At 51.6% G+C, this 17,549-nt stretch overlaps 5 protein-coding genes across 5 annotated transcripts; 3 read left to right on the top strand and 2 right to left on the bottom strand.

Moving 5' to 3' along the window:
- Positions 1–6: 6 nt before the first annotated feature.
- CONPUDRAFT_143656 (uncharacterized protein) lies at positions 7–2,070 on the bottom strand. Its single transcript, XM_007769744.1, has 6 exons — positions 1,659–2,070; positions 1,358–1,590; positions 1,125–1,295; positions 773–1,042; positions 403–717; positions 7–347 (listed from the first exon to the last, which is right to left on the bottom strand). The coding sequence occupies exons 1-6, from the start codon at positions 2,011–2,013 to the stop codon at positions 279–281; spliced, it is 1,413 nt and encodes a 470-aa protein (XP_007767934.1). The 5' UTR covers positions 2,014–2,070; the 3' UTR covers positions 7–278.
- Positions 2,071–3,283: 1,213 nt separating this feature from the next.
- CONPUDRAFT_81716 (cyclin-domain-containing protein) lies at positions 3,284–5,732 on the top strand. The gene is made up of 2 exons (XM_007769420.1): positions 3,284–4,440; positions 4,507–5,732. The coding sequence occupies exons 1-2, from the start codon at positions 3,490–3,492 to the stop codon at positions 5,023–5,025; spliced, it is 1,470 nt and encodes a 489-aa protein (XP_007767610.1). The 5' UTR covers positions 3,284–3,489; the 3' UTR covers positions 5,026–5,732.
- A 1,149-nt stretch (positions 5,733–6,881) lies between these two features.
- On the top strand, positions 6,882–8,026 carry CONPUDRAFT_54658 (mitochondrial carrier; the record flags this gene model as incomplete). The annotated part of the gene is made up of 6 exons (XM_007769220.1): positions 6,882–7,069; positions 7,121–7,209; positions 7,262–7,360; positions 7,414–7,607; positions 7,655–7,747; positions 7,805–8,026. 6 exons carry the CDS (start codon positions 6,882–6,884, stop codon positions 8,024–8,026), a joined length of 885 nt encoding a protein of 294 aa, XP_007767410.1.
- A 771-nt stretch (positions 8,027–8,797) lies between these two features.
- Positions 8,798–12,350, bottom strand: CONPUDRAFT_81713 (uncharacterized protein). The gene is made up of 2 exons (XM_007769417.1): positions 12,295–12,350; positions 8,798–12,239 (listed from the first exon to the last, which is right to left on the bottom strand). The coding sequence occupies exon 2, from the start codon at positions 12,224–12,226 to the stop codon at positions 9,359–9,361; it is 2,868 nt and encodes a 955-aa protein (XP_007767607.1). The 5' UTR covers positions 12,227–12,239; positions 12,295–12,350; the 3' UTR covers positions 8,798–9,358.
- A 191-nt stretch (positions 12,351–12,541) lies between these two features.
- CONPUDRAFT_164806 (uncharacterized protein) lies at positions 12,542–17,321 on the top strand (the record flags this gene model as incomplete). The annotated part of the gene is made up of 15 exons (XM_007769743.1): positions 12,542–12,587; positions 12,646–12,728; positions 12,783–12,874; positions 12,922–13,108; positions 13,162–13,317; positions 13,380–13,535; positions 13,583–13,837; positions 13,889–14,107; positions 14,157–14,398; positions 14,455–14,639; positions 14,692–15,315; positions 15,376–15,623; positions 15,680–17,040; positions 17,102–17,183; positions 17,243–17,321. 13 exons carry the CDS (start codon positions 12,542–12,544, stop codon positions 15,806–15,808), a joined length of 2,622 nt encoding a protein of 873 aa, XP_007767933.1. The 3' UTR covers positions 15,809–17,040; positions 17,102–17,183; positions 17,243–17,321.
- Between the last annotated feature and the right edge of the window lie 228 nt (positions 17,322–17,549).

The raw sequence follows: 17,549 nt of genomic DNA, 5'->3' as shown, positions 1-17,549 counted from the left end.
ACTTTGGCTGACCATAAGACCTCAATTCCGTGCATGTGGCGACAAATAGTCATTATTGACATAGGGCTGAAGACACCTGCGCACTATAGGAGATATGCAGTCCTATCTCAAGTCTGGGATACGTCCAGGGGGTGAATACAGCCAGCAGTTGGGGGCATGTGGGGTCGGGAAGCATCGCCTAGAGCATTCTTTGCATCCAAAGCGCTACACAGAAAGTGCAAGCAGCATGGTTTGCAGGTTTTTTCTTTCTTTTCTTCTTCTTCTTAATTTTTTAAATTTTATGCTTCGGTGGATGGCAAGAGCCCAGCGAAGAGGTGGTCATCGAAAACACATAACTCGACAAGGTCCTTGGGTTTTGGTGTGTTAGCCCAAGGGATCGCCAGGTAGATATTAGTTGCAAACCTTCGTGGTTTCCTCGCATGCTGCTTGCAAGTTCTTGACCACCCCTTTGAGCGCTATGCGGAGAACATCTTCCTCGGGGCCCTCCTTCTCGCCTTCACGGAGCCGGTCTTCGAGCGAGATCCAGCAGCGTCCGACGCCATCCAGAATAGTGTACCGCCAGCGCCCCATGCGTGGAGCACATACTTCGACAACGATGGCCAATGTCTGCGCTGATGCAACTTGAAGCAGTCTGGACATGGGAACCGTAGGAAGCCCAGCATCAATGCCAACGTTAGCAGATGCGGCCAGGGCGTGAGTGAGTTGTGGGATTATGGCCTTGGGTACGTGAGTTAATGTCCCAGATGGAAAAGTGAACATAACGTTGATATACCTTCAACCATCGTGCAGCACCAATCCCAATCCTTTGCACGACAACTGCAACCATCTCGGTTGCCGCGGCAAGCGTTTCTGGGTCCCTGTATGCGTAGGTCCATACGGTGCCGATGAGCCCGTCGCCAATGATCGCGCTGAGGCGCTCTGCGCGAGTCTCGGTTGCCGGTGAAGTACTCTTATCTGTGAGCAGCAGAAGGGTAGGAACAGTAGCTCGCAGGAGATCGGGTGTGTGATCGCTGTGAAGTGAGCGGAATGCAGAAGAAAGGGACTGCAGTCGGAACATCAAAGTGGAGTTCGGATGTGTTGAGTTCCATCTAGACAGCGAACGATACTAAAGGAAAAGAACTCACGTTGTTCAAGAGGGCATCGAGTCCAGTTCGGCGTAGTAGTTCAGGAGGAACGCGCTCGAGCATGCGAGCGACGATGCGTACGCCGGCAAGCTTGTGGTGAGGCTCGTAGTCGTCTATGAACGCCATCATAGGCGGGATAACCAATGGCCAAGCCCGCTCATACGCCTCGGCCTACAATCCCACTTAGTTCCTAGAGACGAGAAAGAGAGCAGTACAGCTGGGTATATGCGCACCTCCATCCGAGTGAGGATCCACGCGAGTAAACCACCGATGCCTGGGCATTTCTTCCATTCCTGGGCCTCGAAGTAGTCCTGCGTTGCTGCATCCCCGCCTGCAGGCCGTGCGAGGGCACGAGCGGTCTCGGGATGTAGACGTGGGTGTAGGTTCTTCGCGAAGATCGGCTTGACAAGCGTCAAAAGCTCCAGGGCAAGTGGGGCGGGAAGGGTATCGTACGGTGCAAGTATGGCTGACATTCAGCCATCAGCACAATGAACCTTTGACAGACAATTGTAAAAGAGGGGATGCAGAGCACACCTTGGGCATGGGCACGCGATGACGGCGTCGTCCACGGGGTCGAGCTTACTCCTAGTTCCTCTTCGGCGAAAGGTGCAACGGCCTGGATGACTGCTGCATCGTCCCGAACTCTCTTCGACTGCCCTGATCTGTTTCGATCATCTGAGTTACCCTCTTTAATTTCCTGAGAGGTATCTGTCCCTTCCAAGCGCACTAGCATTTCTCTGAGTTCTTGAAGTGCCTCTTGCGCACGCGCTTTCCATTCTTCCAATCGCCGGAGGGTCTCCACCTCTGCGATCTTTTCGTATGCCGTAAACTCTGAGGGTATACGCAAATCCGAAAGGATATCAGTGCTCTGGCGCTGCAACGTCGGCATTTTACTGTTTGAGGTGGTCAGGAAAATGTGCCGTTAGCCAGTGGAAATGATGGCGCCGGAGCGAAAACTGCGGATTGTTCTTCATGAGAACACCATGATATAGGCAATCACTTGCAATTGCTCATAGCTAGTACTAGGCCCACATATATAAACTTCATACATATATAGTAAAATTTGTTCATACCAGTATATATATAAACGGCAAGTGCGTAAAATCAGTACGTTGACATCATTGCACATTGCTATATCATCCACCACGTAAATGAGATCATATCAGACCCTCGAAGCGGTTGCAAGGTGAACGCTGTCTTCGCCACATTCGCACTCCATGCTTTCGAGGGCCTGTAGTCGAGAACGTTGGAAGTCTCAGTTCAAAGACGAGCGGAGGATATATGGACACATGGGAGCTTTTCATTTCAACCTATAGATTTAGTCGCGTCAATGGCAGATGAACGTTTGAACGTTTGAATTTTCAGCTTTCGGGAGATGAGCTCATGCCGTGGCTGTGTACATCAGAGAAGAGCCAATTTTTTACTGTCCTGGAAGAATGTTCACTGACACATGCATCCAGAGTTAACGTTGAGGTACAGCGGACTGTCATCGTACCAGGGGTTTTAGAGAGAGAACCAGGTCAGGCCGGATACTGGCCGGATTGACATCGCAAACAGTTGACAGGTGAGGCCAGATGGCCACGATGATCAGGAGGGCTGAGGACGGTACATAGTTTACAGATGGAACTCGGGCGATGTCGCGTGGTTTTTGGCTTTTGAAAACGTGATGTGGACATGCGCAAGAATCGATCGGCGTAACCAAGATTGGAGAGTAGACTGCAATAGAGGTGGTCAGAGAAGTGCTGTATTTAGCCTTTGGTGCGATGATTGCGATAAAGACATGAGATATAGGTAGGGATTGGGGAGAGTTGGAGTCTTTGTGAGGGCACACTGGGTCAGACCAGGGTATGGGAAAGCGGGTGATCGTGAAAAGGAGACCTTTATGTAGCGCGGAAGATAGTCGTTCCTTACAAACGTAGACGTGGTGACCGAGATGGCAAAGCCGATTGACGTGCACCGTCGTACTGTCAGTACATACATCAAATTTCAAATGTCGACCGGGATTGGTTTGGAGAAAGCCAAGTACTCAATTTGGCGGGCGCTTAGAAACCCACGTTTTTGTGGGACCGTGCTGATAGGTTGATGAGGGTCCACATTATAGGGCCAGCTGAGAGCGAACCTCCTGCCCTTTTCCTTCCTTGACCACCACCCGTTTTCAACCCGCCCAAACGTCGGTCAACTTAGGTTCTGGCGCTGAGTACTTGAGTCCTTCCGAAGCTTCAAATCCGAAGTCCGTCAACGTTGCGGGGTCGAGGACGTGATTCCCACGAATAGAGTTGTATTCTCACGGTCAGAAAGCGGCTGCAATACGGTCTGAGTGTTTTCTCCTTTGATTATTGCCTCTCTCCTCTTCATCACAATCGCCATGCTCGCTCTCGTCAACGCTCTCCATCCACAGCCGACAGACCACTCCGCCATTGACAGGTCCCTTCTCAGACAACCGTCATCGTCTTCGTCGTCCACCACCTCCGCGTCGACATCTGTACCCTCATCCTCATCTTCCGTCCGCAAGCAGAGAAAACCTCCTTTGCCACACAGCTCCTCTTCATTTTCCTCTTACACCCCTGGCTCTTCCGCATCCTCTGCATCTGCATCCTTGAGCTCAAGCGTCTTTGCCACACCGTTTTCTTCTAGACCAACGTCTGCCGCAGGATTCGCCGTGGCTCGAGACCAGTCAGATCGGCCGGATGTTACACCACCTCCGGAGAGCACCACTAGCGTCGATACCAACAGCTCAAGCTCAAGTCGTGTCACTATCACTGCAGCGAGTACCAGCAAAACACCCATACCCACTCCTTCAACTCCTACGTCTGTTCCCAACGGGATCGCTTCACCGCTCAATGCAGCACCAGCACCCATCGACATCCATACATACCCATCAACCGACCTGCTCCGCCTCCTTGCGTCCCTTCTCACCCAGATTGCCTCCACTAATGATGCCCTCCCCACCCCTAACCCCCATGAATCTACGCACATACCAGACTCGTCACGACCACCACTTTGGCGCACCCTCACCACCGCTTCTCGAGAGTCGCTTGCGAATCCAACCAGCGCGCTGACATTCCATGCGCGGAACATCCCTACCATTGCACTCGACGCATACCTTCTTCGCATCCTCAAGTACTGTCCCACCACAAACGAAGTTTTCCTTGCACTCCTGGTCTACTTCGATCGCATGTCTCGCCTCGCGGCTGAGGCGACCAGTCGCACGTTTGTCATTGACTCCTACAACGTGCATCGGCTCGTCATTGCTGGTGTCACAGTGGCGAGCAAGTTTTTCAGCGATGTGTTCTACACCAATTCGCGGTATGCAAAGGTCAGTACTTTATTTTAAATCGATCCGGAATGATATCATCTCAACGATGCTTCGCACTCGAAATAGGTTGGCGGCCTCCCGCAAGCGGAGTTGAATCAGCTTGAGCTACAGTTTCTGTTGCTCAACGACTTTAATCTTGTCATATCCCCCCAAGAAATGCAGAAATACGCCGAGCAGCTTGTAATATTTTCGCAGTCCACCGATCCCTCAGCATCAGATATCTCATCTTCTCAAAGTGCTGGCGCTTTGCCCACAGCTCCTCCCGCACACTGTCGGCCGTTATCCTTCCCCTCTCCTGCAGCTCAGGCGGCGGATGCTATGGACACAGCCACTGACAGAAACCGCACTCCTAGCATGCGGGCGGCACGAGGGGAAGATGAAGATGCACGGAGTATCCTGTCCGAGGCTGATACGGAGACGGAGACAGAGGGCGGATCTACCACGGATGATGAGCCAACGATTCGCCCTCGCCAGTCCAGTTGTTCAGGTGACGATGACGAGGATGAAAACGAGGTAGATGCCGAAGGCGTGTTCCGTGCCGAGGTGGAGGCACGAAACTCAGATATTGGGATGGCAAGCCCGTAGTGGTCGGGTATCTATAACTTTTGTTGAATGGGCTATTCTGGCAGAGTCGTCGGCAGGCAAGCAGCCCTCTGCTGTTGATGCAATAGTTTCGGTTATCTTATCTTTCCCTTTCTCCCTGCCTCGCTCTTGACATCATCTGGGTTTCTATGGCGCGCGCTAGATCTCATCCAACCCCAAAACGCCACCTTTCATATCCCCAATCGCAATTCACTCATCGCATCCATGCAGGTTCTCATCGCCACAATCTCTCACTCCGATCATCCAATCATCCATCGACCTTTTCTAGCCTTGCCTTCCTATTTGTCTCGGCCTCATGCGTTCCCTGCCCTGCCTCTAATTATTCGTCGCTTCCGGTTACCTTGATGGACAACCAGGACGCGAGTGGGAGCGAACCCCTCACAGGCTTTCTTCGATCGATCCCAGCCTATGACACGCGCGTATCACGCTGCCTCATCAAATCCACAACCCCGGACTCAACGTTCACGTTGTGCGGGTGGAACCCCATTCAGATGCGTGTTTCGGATGTCGACTCCCAACGTTCCCAATCTCTTTCTTTTCTCATCGTTCCATACTTCTCGGACAAACGTTCATTGATCATCGGTAATGACACGACTACGATACGACTCTCACCAATTTTTTCTGTGTGCGTGTACGAGACGTCAAAATCATTTTACTGTACGCGAATTTTCCTTCTGTGCATACCTAGCTAGCCAGTACATAAACCTTGTAATAGAAAATTAGAAATCAGGCTTACATAGATAGTGCTGCTTTTTCTTGGACTCAAATCAGATATTGTTGAGCGATGATTGAACGATGGTTGATGGCAGCTAGCTATAGTAATGGTCCAAGATGCATGCCTACGGGATTTTGATGTGTTACACTCTAATACTTTATGCCCGGGGCTGAGGAAAACGTAAAAAGAATTGAGGATATCGAGTGTCTGGTACTAGTGGCACTACTCGCACAAGGATCCCAGATGAAGTATGCCCTCGGACAAAAGCTACGTCTCTAGTACCGTGGCTAGTAACTGGCCAATTTTATCATGGTGCACTGCTAGACGAAATGGAGTTTCGGAGACAGACACAAGGAGCGGAGTGCCTGGGAGGATCTTAGCGTGCATCTCGATTTTCTAACGAAACGTATCTCGACAACTATGTACCCCCGAAGCGCTGCGATCATTTGCATGTAGTATGTAGTTGACAAATATTTGTTGGTCTCGCGCCGTTTTCCCTTGATACACCCTGCAACCTCTGAGCTTGGAGATGACAGGTACTCCGTTCTGTAAGGTCGTGGTCTGCCATAGAATAGTGGAGGGCTCGGGGTCCACCACAAATCGTGAGAGACCCCACGGAAGGGTGGACTGTTGAGCATATAGCGAGATTGTTTTTTTACATCATTCAGGAGTTGTACAGAGTGCCGGAAGCCCAGTAAAGTATTGTCTGCACCCGTAAGAGGAGAAGAGGCCGAGGATGCGCTGCGTGAGAAGTGCGACTGAGAATGAGATCGTGTTGACGACGTTTCTGATCTCGTGTGGCCAGATGAAGGTATGCAAAGTGCACTGAGGAAACAGTTGCAGGCGACGAGGAGGTGCGCGAGACGGAAGTGGGCGCCTAATATGAATTGATCGGCATAACATGTCAGCTATGACGGCTTCCGGGCTCCGGAAGTGCTTCCGGACCACCTTCTCTTTGCACGCCAACAGCTAACCGGGGCCGTATGGCCCAACATCAACCTTCATTCTTTCCAACAACTGCATTAGTTTGTGTAACCTCGCGTTCGTTTCATCTATACACTAACCTTTGCAATAGGATCATGCTGCAGCTGGCCTTGGTGCCGGCGTAGTCGCCGTGTTGTGCATGCATCCGCTTGACTTGCTCAAAGTCAAGTTCCAGGTCGCTACAGAAAAGCCCGCTGGAGGCGCTGGAAAACACATATGGAACACGCTCAGGGATATCAGGGTCCAGGATGGTTGGAAAGGTCTCTATCGTGGTGTTAGTCCAAACATTACTGGAAACGCCTCTAGCTGGGGTTTGTACTTTCTCTTGTGAGTACCCCATTTCTTGGGATCTTAGCGCAGACTAATATAGACCTAAAGCTATAATATGCTCAAGAAACGTGCAGCAGGCGATGATCCCAATTATCGTATGCCCGCTTCTACCTATCTCCTTTGTTCTGCAGAAGCGAGTATGTACATCTCCGCAAACTCTTAGCATTCTGAATGTTGATCGTTCTTCAGGTGCTGTGACGGCTATAATGACGAATCCAATATGGGTGGTCAAAGTACGCATGTTCACCACTCGTGCAGACAACGCAACCGCGTATAGAGGTCTTTGGCGTACGTCCATTACACCATACACGGTACCGAAGCACTAATAAATGTCATTATAGATGGACTGTCCTCTATCGTACGTAAGGAGGGATTTGCTGGCTTGTGGAGAGGGACCAGTTTGGCACTTGTCGGCGTCAGCAATGGAGCGGTGCAATTTATGGCCTACGAGGAGATGAAACGGTGGGGTTTCGACCAGAAGCGGAAACAGTTCGCAAAAGCTGGCAAGATCATGGGTCCGGAGGACGAGAAGCTGGTGAGTTTTCAGCTTTGCTTACATAGCAGCGTCTTACATCCATGTAGTCCAACACGGCGTACACCGTCATGTCGGGAGCAAGTAAACTGTGGGCCTTGACACTAACATACCCCTACCAAGTTATTCGTTCTCGAATACAGGTTCGCATGCTTCGGGTTATATAAAACCAGAATGGTGCAGCGCTAATGTACTCCTAGAATAATGCAACTACTCATTTATACCCCAATATCCCCACAACCATCAAGCGCACCTGGCAAGGCGAGGGCATCAAAGGGTTGTATCGTGGCCTGGGCACGAACCTTGTACGCGTTCTCCCTGGGACTTGCGTGACGTTCGTCGTCTACGAAAACATTGCGTACTTGCTACGGACATCAGCACTGAGACGCGAAGAAAAGCGTGGGCCTGGGCTCAACTCATAGCAGAGATTTGTTTCAAGATGAAGGGCGATATATCACCGTTTACTTATGCGTTTTATAATAACATGCCTTAGAGGACGCCATAGACTACCACATGACGCATGTAATATCCATCCACCACCACTCACATTTGCCCTGTTGAATAGCATTGAAGTCAGCCATAAGATCCAATCATGATAAAGATGGTGATAAGTCAGAATAACTATAACAAAAGAGGATCATGACACGGTAGCGACCAATCCTGCGTTCCATTGCAAACGTCCTCAAAACGATTCAGCATGCGGAACGAAGGGAAGATCTAGAGGTTGTCCTCCCCATGTTCGACAAGAAAGTATCGTCATGTGACGAATATCAGATCGAGTTAGCTTACCATGGTTTAAATCTGCCGTGCAGTTACATGCTCTTGTCGATGGAAGTGGTCAAAGGTTGAGCGAGACAAGTTTTTCTGCCAATGGATGTGGTTTGGGCTTGTTTACCAAGAGCTTCAGATTTCAACACGAGCAAACAATGGTTCTCGGACCGAGTTGACGTTGTGCGACATTGCAAGTAGTATTAAACATATTTTCCGGGACATAGTCGCCGTTCGATACCATTGGTAAAGACGTCTTGCTTCATTTATGCTCCTTGTTGAATGAACACATTCAGCTGACTCTGTACCAGAACATGCTGCCCGCTTCGCTCCTGCGAACGGCCTCCACACCATCGCGCGTTACATGCGCCAACCAGCTTCTCCGCGCACAGGGAACGCGCCAATACAAGACCAAGCACTTCGAGGGCGGCTCTGACTTCCCAAATCGCGTCTTCGGCCCAGCTATCCCCCACCCTGTTGTGCGCGTCGTTGACCCAGAGACCGGCAAGCTCAGCGAAACGACCGTCTCGCTGCGCAAGCTGCTGGAGGAGCGTGACCCGAAGACAGAGTTCATCGAGCTGGTGTCAACCGAACCGGAACCTATCGTGAAGGTCGGCGACAGGCAGGCGATGTGGGCGCAACACAAAGAGCTCAAGAAGAAGCAGTCGCAAGGAACCCGCGCGGGCACGCGCAAGGAGGTGCAGCTCACGTGGGGCGTCGCCGGCGGGGACCTGCAGCACAAACTGGGCAAAGCGCGGAAAGAGCTCGAGAAAGGCATTCGCGTTGACGTCGCTATTGCGCCGAAGCGGGGGCAGAAGCCGCCCTCGCCCAAGGACATCAATGTGCTCCCGGACGAGATTGTCGCTGCCCTCGCGGACGTTGGAGAGTGCACGGCTCGGGACGTGCAGAAGAACGTCGTTGTGATGTCATTCAAGGCCAAGTCACGGACATGATTGTCAAATTTATATCACATTTTCAATTGTTTATTATGCTGTGTCTACCGTAACATCTCTGTGTTTGGTTTGTGTCCGTCTACACTGCCGTTTCCATTGCGCACCATGTGATCTCCATTCCCTACGCCGTATATGCATGCCGCGCGTTTTCTCTGTCGCAAGAGCCCAGGGTTTGAACGCTTCTCTCCTGCACGAGGGATGTCCGACAGGGAGTTGAGCGACGGTTCCCTGGTTTTCCTTGAGTACAGATGACGTGCGGCCGATCATAAATACCTTGAGGCCGACCGGGAGCTTGTACCCTGCACTGACCATGTCGTGGCAGATGCGAACTAGGAAGGGATTATGGCCACGAACAAGTTGTCCGCGCCTGACAAAGCGTAGCTTAGCTCTCCGCAATTTCGCCTTCCAACCAGAAAACGATCGGTTTTTCATCTTGCGGCAAGTCGAGAGATTCCTGTCAAAGATATCTAGCGCAGCGTTGAAGAATCGTGCATCAGGCTGTGGCAGCTCAACCGCGGCCGGTAACTTCAGCGTCTCCCCAAGCGAGTGCATTATATTGCGAGCGCCTCGGAACATTGCACGGTACAGGCATGCGCTCATTCGAAGACCCGTCTGACGGCGCGACGAGCCCTGGACCTTGCGCGAGAGCACATAATGCGCCCAACCGCGCACATGAACTTTGTGCTTTGGCGTCCAGGCCGCGTCGTCACCTGAGAGGTCCCATGAGCGGCGAACTCCCCGGTTCGCCTTGCGTGCCTCAGCGCCATAGCATTGAAGCATGATCGTGTAAGCATGTACGGGAAGACACCAGGCCTTGACTGGTTGCCCCTCGGGCGCCCACAGCCAGCTTGCGCGCTCGGCCTGCTTGGCAAGTAGCCAGACGCGCTCCGCAAGTCCCGTCTTGCCTGCTTTGGTGAGTGCATTAAGCACGGCAGTAAAAAAGTGCGGGCCAAGAGACACAGCCCGTTTCAAGCGTTCTTCACGGGTGCGTAGGCGCATCATGTCACGTTGTTCTCTTGTCACGTCACCCCATGATGGATGGTCGATAATGGACAACTCCGGTAACACTTGGAAGAGGACTTGAGCAACCATAGCTGGACGACCGGTGGACGTTAGATGCAAGATGTAACTCGACAAGGTGTGCGCGTCCGTAGCGAGCGGCTCGGACGGAAGGGGATCCGAAGGGACGATCGGACCAGCTTGTTCGTTCTTCTGAGACGAAGGCGGCCCGGCAGAAATAGCGTTCTGTACATGCTCCGTTTTGATCCTCAGGGCCTCAAGAGCTGCTTTGCTAACATCGTTATGCCGGATAAGCGTTCCGGCCCGCACAAGGATGTTGTATGTGCTTGTGTTGGGCTTGAGGGGTGGCCTTCGTTTGTGCTCCATATGGTCAAGCAACTGTGTAGCTAGCTCGACCGAATACTGATGTCGGAGCGCATAATGCAGCAGGGAGTTGTATGAACGGACAGAGAGGGGTAGTAAGCCCTGGTAATTCTGGTGGCGTCGCGCTCTGGTTGTGGGAGGTGAGCGCACGAGGCGATCCAAAACTGCGTGGATGTAGGTGTATGCTTGAACCTGTTTCTCTATCCCGTTCTCTACAACCCAAACCGTATCGTGAACTTTTGGGACCGAGTACAGCACTCGTAAAAGCTTAGAGATCTCATCATAGGGTAGTTCGCGCCGATCAATTGAGCCAGCCAAGTTGGCAAGCATCTGCAGAGCGATTCTCGTAGGCTGATTTGCGTGCTGTAGCAAGTCAACCTCATAATGCTTGAGAAGTTCGTTCAGCATGCTCCTTGGTGGAGGATCATTATTAATGGTGGCAAGGTTTTCCCAGCCCGTCTGGCCCTCAAGGGCTGGCCCTCCAGACTTCCCTTCCTGTGTAGCGATCTCGGCTTTAAAATGGGCGGCTGCCTGTTGGCGGAGGAGCCAGCCTTTGACGAGTACCACGAACACCAGGCACCCAACGAGAAGTTCCCCTTGGAATAGGCAAGCATTGATGACCATTTGGGCTGTTTCATCCTGGAACCTCTGCCGGTGTTGATGTGCTTGAAGAAGCAAGAGAGTAGAGTAGCGCAAGCTTTTGTCCCTGATCGCTGTCGGGCGTTCCAAAAGGCCCTCTAGTGAGTGCGACATTTGCCGAGATAGAATCTTTTCTTGGGGCGGAGGCGGGGCCATTGTGTGTAACTGAGCTTGTATTACAAAATGTAAAGTCTTGCTCTTGATTGGGATGCCTTCGCGCATGAGCTGCTCTGAAAACTTCCGCGCTTTCGTTGTCCTGCCAGAACGCAGATAATGATGCAAGAGACAATGGGAAGCAAGGACGGGAGAGACAGCCTTTCCAAATTTGACAGGGTAGAACGGGACACGGGGGAACGACTTGTTGAGGATTGGCTGCAGCTTCTTTCCATCGGGCCGTATTGACTCGCGTAGGGAGTTAATGATGTAAAGCGCGTCAAAGTGTTGGCGCCTTGCACAAGATATTCGTATGGCCTGTGAGGCTGCGCGAGAGATTTGAGCTGGTGTCAAGGAAGGGGAGGATGCCTGCAGGGATAGAGCTAGAGCCTGTGAACCGGGTGGCCGTGTCGGAGAGCTGCTTGGTCCGCGCACATCCCGAGCATTGGACGATGGGGAACGGGGAGATTTTCCATCCTGCTGCGAATCATGTGGTTCTGTGAAGGGCGGAGAGGGGGATGCATACGCGAGACTTTGTGCGTATCTGGAAACTGTTGACGATACAGAACGTCGTTGAAACGAACGGTGTAGAGAGAAGTAGGAAGAAATTGAGAGTTGAGAGAGAAGTGACGAGGAGTCGCGGGAAAAGTGGTGAGGCAGAGAGAGGTCACGGAGGGCTTTGCCTCTTAGTATGTTATGGAGGCTCGTTGACTGGATGCATTGCATGTGTCTAGCATTCCTAAAGTGCCTGCATTAGTTTTCAGATATTTCGAACATTCACGAACAGATCTCACCAGCGACTACAGCACCAGAAGCTGTTGCACAGGCGAATGACTGTCCTCAGTCACCGTCGACGTCTTCCCGCTGTCTATGAACGGTCTTATGTTTGTAAGTAATACGGCAGACTCGAGGCCAGTCCGCTCGGATGGGAACTTCCCGGGAAAGTTTCGCACGGCGTGAATAGACGTCCGGGCGTTTTAGTGTTTTGTTCGTTGACGAGAGTCCATACTGACAAAGTTATCCATTGACTGTAAACCAAAAATGTACGACAGACCCCATCGTGGAGGACACCGCAGAAGAAACAGAGGTAAGGGAACTACGAAATGACGCGTTGAATTCGTCGCTGCAACTCCATGAGTCTTTAGACGACCGTGACCACCACAGACATGAAGTACACGAGACTCCTGAGCAAATCCTAAGGAAACACATCCTCAACTTCGGCGAGGTGGTCAGTGTTGCCATCTCTTTTGTTCCATGCTGTCAAGATGACCTTGTTACTCAGGATCCGACTGAGGAAGTACCTCGTCTTGCAAAGGAAATTCGGGACTTTACACCCGTCTCCATTCCACTGCTTTCCGAAGCGCTTCGGACAGGGTAAGTTGGTCGCACCGAACGCATGGCGCTACTGACCATCACTTCAGCGTTACGGAACAGCCGTACAAGACCCCCTACTATGCCGCTATACTGCGTGTGCTTTATGACCCCACCGAAGGAGAGGATGCTGCCGCCTCTGGAAGCAGCTCACTTGGCAAGCAAATACTAGAGGATTTCTGGAAAGGCTTCCAAGCCTACCTGGACAAGCTAGCATGGAGAGAAATCAGGCTCTGCGTGCGTCCTCTCATTACTGGCACTAAAAACATTAACTCACTTGTCATGTTCAGATACATTTCTTCGCTCACTTGATGGTCGCACAAATAATATCAATCGAGTCTATGACCTCGCTTCTCCAGTCCTTTGCAGCGGTCTTGGACGAGTTTGGGGTATCATACACGCGAGGCAAGAACGCGGCTGTGTGTGCAGCTGAAGGGCTGATGATTGTGCGTCCTTCCATATTGAAGTTGTTTGGAACTACGGACTGAGCATATTTGAAACATCGTAGACGGGTGGCGTCTTCAAGAAGAGCTCTGTAAACAACCTCTCTGAAATCATATCCACCATTCAAACATACAATGAATCTATATCTACCTCCAAGGTCCTCGTGCAACCTCTAGCTGTTCTCCACTCGGAATCCATCCTCGTTGAGGGCGCAGATGAGGTGAGAGGTTCACATCCGTATGATGATCGTTTGCTAACGGTTTTTAGTACCTTGATACCGCTATTACAGTGCTTAAGGCGCTTGATTCAGGAGAAAATCCTGAAACAACTCCCGAATTCCCGCAACCGTACCTCGCCTTCCCCGATATTGACCCTGCCGTCTCATCACCTTTTGAACTACCCTCTATCCTTGTCCCACCCGAGGTCATTGAACTCGACGGTTTAGCTACCGACGCTGGCGAAGACGCTCAGGTCAAAAAGGATGACTGGCCTGAGTACTTCTTGCACATCTTCGACAATACTGTGAGTTTTTACCCAAGAGTTCCTGGATATTTCAGCTCATGAGTTTCGCAGGTGTCCCCAGACCCGTTAACCATCGAAGGCTTCTTGCTTCGCTCAAACATCCTTGACATATCCAAACTTTTCGAGGTTAACCGCAAAGAGTGTGCTCGTCTCCTCTTGGAGTACCCGAAATGGTGCATTCCGGGCACTTTCAAGCCTCGACCTGGTGCACCGGAGCTGGAGGACGATGGAACAGCTAAAAATTGGCAACTTGAGAGTACAGTCATCGAGGTATGGTTCAGACCATCACTTTCGCCTTTCTATAACTAAATGGATATAGACAATACTAGGCGCTCTGTTCCTCTTGCCAGAAGCCTCTTACAAATCTATCTACTACGTGTCTCTCATCACCGAGTTATGCAAACTTTCACCCTCGACTGTAGGCCCTGCTGTAGGCAAGTCTATCCGCAAACTTTACAATACCATCGCAGATGGGTTGGATGTGGACATCTCGCGGCGATTTGCGGACTGGTTCGCTGTGCACATGAGTAACTTCGGCTTCCAATGGGTATGGAAAGAATGGTATGTCCTCATCGACCGTGAAGAAATAGACCAAGAAAAACTGAAGCCTGCTACAGGGTGCCAGATCTAGCGTTGACCGACCAGCACCCTAGACGTGCCTTTATCAGGCGTGCTATTGAATACGAGATTCGACTATCCTATCACGACCGTATCTTGAAGACACTCCCAGAAGCAATGCAGACAGACTCTACAGTCATTGCGGACCAGGGGCCTGGACCCGAGTTCAATTATGAAGACCCTGGTACGTATCGTCATTACACACATTCGATCCAGCTTGCTCACACAGGATGCAGCCAACCCTCACTACGATGCCGCCCAGTCTATCATTGGTCTTCTTCGTGGACGGTCCAAAGCCGACGAAGTCATCGCTCACCTCGATTCGCTCAAGAACACCATGGATGATTCTTCAGGCTACCCCGACTCAGTCGTGCGGTCACTAGCGACCCAGTGTCTTCTCTCGATCGGCTCGCGCTCATTCTCGCATTTGCTCAACGCCATTGAGCGGTACCTTCCACTTCTCCGTGGGCTTGCAGGGGCTGCGACGTCCTCGGCCCCCCAGCCGCCTGGTTCTGGCAGCGTGGAGGCGAAACGCGATATCCTCAATGCTGCGTCGGCGTTTTGGCAAAGGAGCCCGCAAATGGTGAACATCGTGCTCGACAAGTTGATGCAGTACCAGATCGTGGACCCATCCGATGTCGTGCAATGGGTGTTCGCGCGCGAGGATCAAAAGCAATACATTTCGGGGTCCGCTTGGGACTTGCTTCGCGGTGCGATTGATAAGGCCAACGGACGTGTTGCGATTGCGCGTCGCAAAGTCGCTGCACTGAGGAAGGAGGAGGATGACAGCCGAGCTCGCGCTAAGGCTACCGATGTTGGGTCGATGGATGTGGATGCCGACGCTGCTGCTGCTAAAGCAGGTACGTATAGTCTACACTTTTTTCCTGCCATTCGTTTGCTTACCATGCAAATGTTTTTAGATGAACCTGCCGCGGACAGCCCACAGTTGACAACGGCACTCAAGGCCTTCACCATCCTAACGCGAGAGCAGAAGTATGCGCTCACGTACACTATTGAAGGGTTCGTTGCCTGCCTCGCTGCGGGTGACGCCGCTGCACGCTCGCAAAAAATCCTTGGCGAATCCGCTTGGGAGAATCGTGGATCATGGGGTAATGAAGAGTGGAATACCTGGGAGACATGGGGCTGGTATCGCCACTTCTGCAGGACAGTGAGTAGCAAGTTCACGTCATGGCCCACTTCCTAGTTTGCTCATATGTGTTATAGTATGCCCCCTACCTTAGGAACTACTCAACGACACTGGGTACGGTTGGCCTTCAGAAGATTGATGACTCGACGGACCCGGCTGCAGAACTCGCAAAGAAGGTCTGGAACATTGCCACTGGGCAAATCTAGGATTCGTGGGGTGTGGTAATAGATATTGGAGTACTTTAATAAACTCGATGTATAGTGCAAAAAGTGGACGTGTTAGCGTGTGGATGGTATACAGCAACATGCATGAAGATGACTACTCCGTCTTCGTCTTCTCTTCTGGTTTGGGTGTGACGCTCTTTCCGCCAAGAGAATACCCAATTGTTCCAACGAACACTAGTGCTGCGCCAATGTACATGTCCCATCCCTGGCCACCATATGCCATCACGCTAAATAACAAGGACAGTGCCTTTCGTACGGTCAAGATGAGGGTTACTGTAAGTGATGAGACGCGCCCAGTCATGCGGTTGACGCCAAGCACACAGAGTAACTGGGTAATTGTGTTGAGCACAAGGTATAGGGCAGTCCCTGACATCGACACAGGCTCCACAATCTGGTAGTATTTAGGGGGTAGTTGAGCGAAAACGGGCGCAGGTGGGCCAGCCATGATGTCGTCAAGTGCATTCAAGATTTTTGCCTTGGAGAAGTAGAAGAGCGGAAGGCCGAATGAGTGGAGGTAGAACATGTTTTCCTGCCATGTCGTCGCGCTGTCAAGTTTGCCCTTGCGGACTAGGGGCGCTGTGTACTGCTGATAAACCCAGTCCTGAAGGAGGCCAAGGAAGCCGGAAAGGACAAGGGCAACGGAAAGGATGATGATGCCAGTTGTATACAGTGACGGGTCGATATCGGTGATGCTCTCTGATTTCTTACGCGGGTCAGCAGCAGCATAAGTGGACATAATAATTCCGGCGGTCACGATCGATACGGAAAGGACCTGGGTAAGAGAGTATCGTTTCTTGGCGAACATGTAGCCAAGGAGCATATTAATGACCATGCCACCGCTACGGAAGATGATGTGAACGGACATGGGGATGTGATACCCGAATGCGATGTTGTTGAGGATGGATAGGACCCAGAAGAGCGCGACTTGCATCATGTATGGAGTGAGTGGCACACGGCGGGTCTTTAGACGAGGGAACCAGTAGCGCTTGCCTGGCTTGGGCGTCTTACTGTCTTTGTCGTCGCAAGCATGTCCGTTCGTGTGTCCGTTGGCACGCCCGTTGGCATATGTATGCGATGTTAAATTAGAATCTGATTCCTCAAATGTGATCTGAGAGGGCAGTCCGTATAGAGACACAGCAAGAAACTGGAAGAAGGTGATGAGCGTGCCCGAGTGAGGGAACTGCTTGGTGAGGCGTTCCATGGTGATTGCATTGCTGAAACAGAGGAAGAACATCAGGTTCTACAGCAAGTGAGCCAAACGCCACAAGGGCGTACCTGCAGCAACCTCCGAAGACCAGCGAGAGTGTAGTGACCCAGTCGGAAATAGACAACATGCTCCCTCAAGCCCAGCAAAGTACTGCAAATGGTATCAGTGCCAAGCCCCAGGAAGGAGTTGTTTCGTAGAATACGACTTACGACGCTGGCATGAAACTGGCGGTCTTAAGTAGTTGAACACGTCGCTGCCTTGTACAGCTAACAGCTACAGGCCGCCACCTTCCTAGTGGTGAATTAATCTCGGAGCCCTGTCTCGCGCCGTATATAGATGACCGCGTGGTACAGCCTTTGCAATTGGTTCCATATCCGGAACCCAAACACAACGGTTACTGGTGACCCAACGTTGACTCAAAGCTGTAGCCCCTGTCAATCAGAACGAGGTCCATTCTTCTGAGATTTTCCATAGTAAACGCCCGCATGCCATACACGACTTCCGAGGACTAATAGT

Source organism: Coniophora puteana, assembly GCF_000271625.1.
Source record: "Coniophora puteana RWD-64-598 SS2 unplaced genomic scaffold CONPUscaffold_5, whole genome shotgun sequence".
NCBI lineage: Eukaryota > Fungi > Basidiomycota > Agaricomycetes > Boletales > Coniophoraceae > Coniophora > Coniophora puteana.
Note: the sequence above shows the minus strand (reverse complement) of the source record. Positions and strands in the feature narration are given on the sequence as shown.

Excerpts from the sequence above, each read along its gene's own strand:
- CONPUDRAFT_143656 (XM_007769744.1), bottom strand. The coding sequence starts at position 2,013 with ATGCCGACGTTGCAGCGCCAGAGCACTGATATCCTTTCGGATTTGCGT. Across the intron at positions 1,591-1,658 it reads ATCGCGTGCCCATGCCCAAG|CCATACTTGCACCGTACGAT; the intron begins GTGTGCTCTGCA and ends GCTGAATGTCAG. Across the intron at positions 718-772 it reads GTGCTGCACGATGGTTGAAG|GCCATAATCCCACAACTCAC; the intron begins GTATATCAACGT and ends CACGTACCCAAG.
- CONPUDRAFT_81716 (XM_007769420.1), top strand. The coding sequence starts at position 3,490 with ATGCTCGCTCTCGTCAACGCTCTCCATCCACAGCCGACAGACCACTCC. Across the intron at positions 4,441-4,506 it reads CCAATTCGCGGTATGCAAAG|GTTGGCGGCCTCCCGCAAGC; the intron begins GTCAGTACTTTA and ends CACTCGAAATAG.
- CONPUDRAFT_81713 (XM_007769417.1), bottom strand. The coding sequence starts at position 12,226 with ATGCAATGCATCCAGTCAACGAGCCTCCATAACATACTAAGAGGCAAA.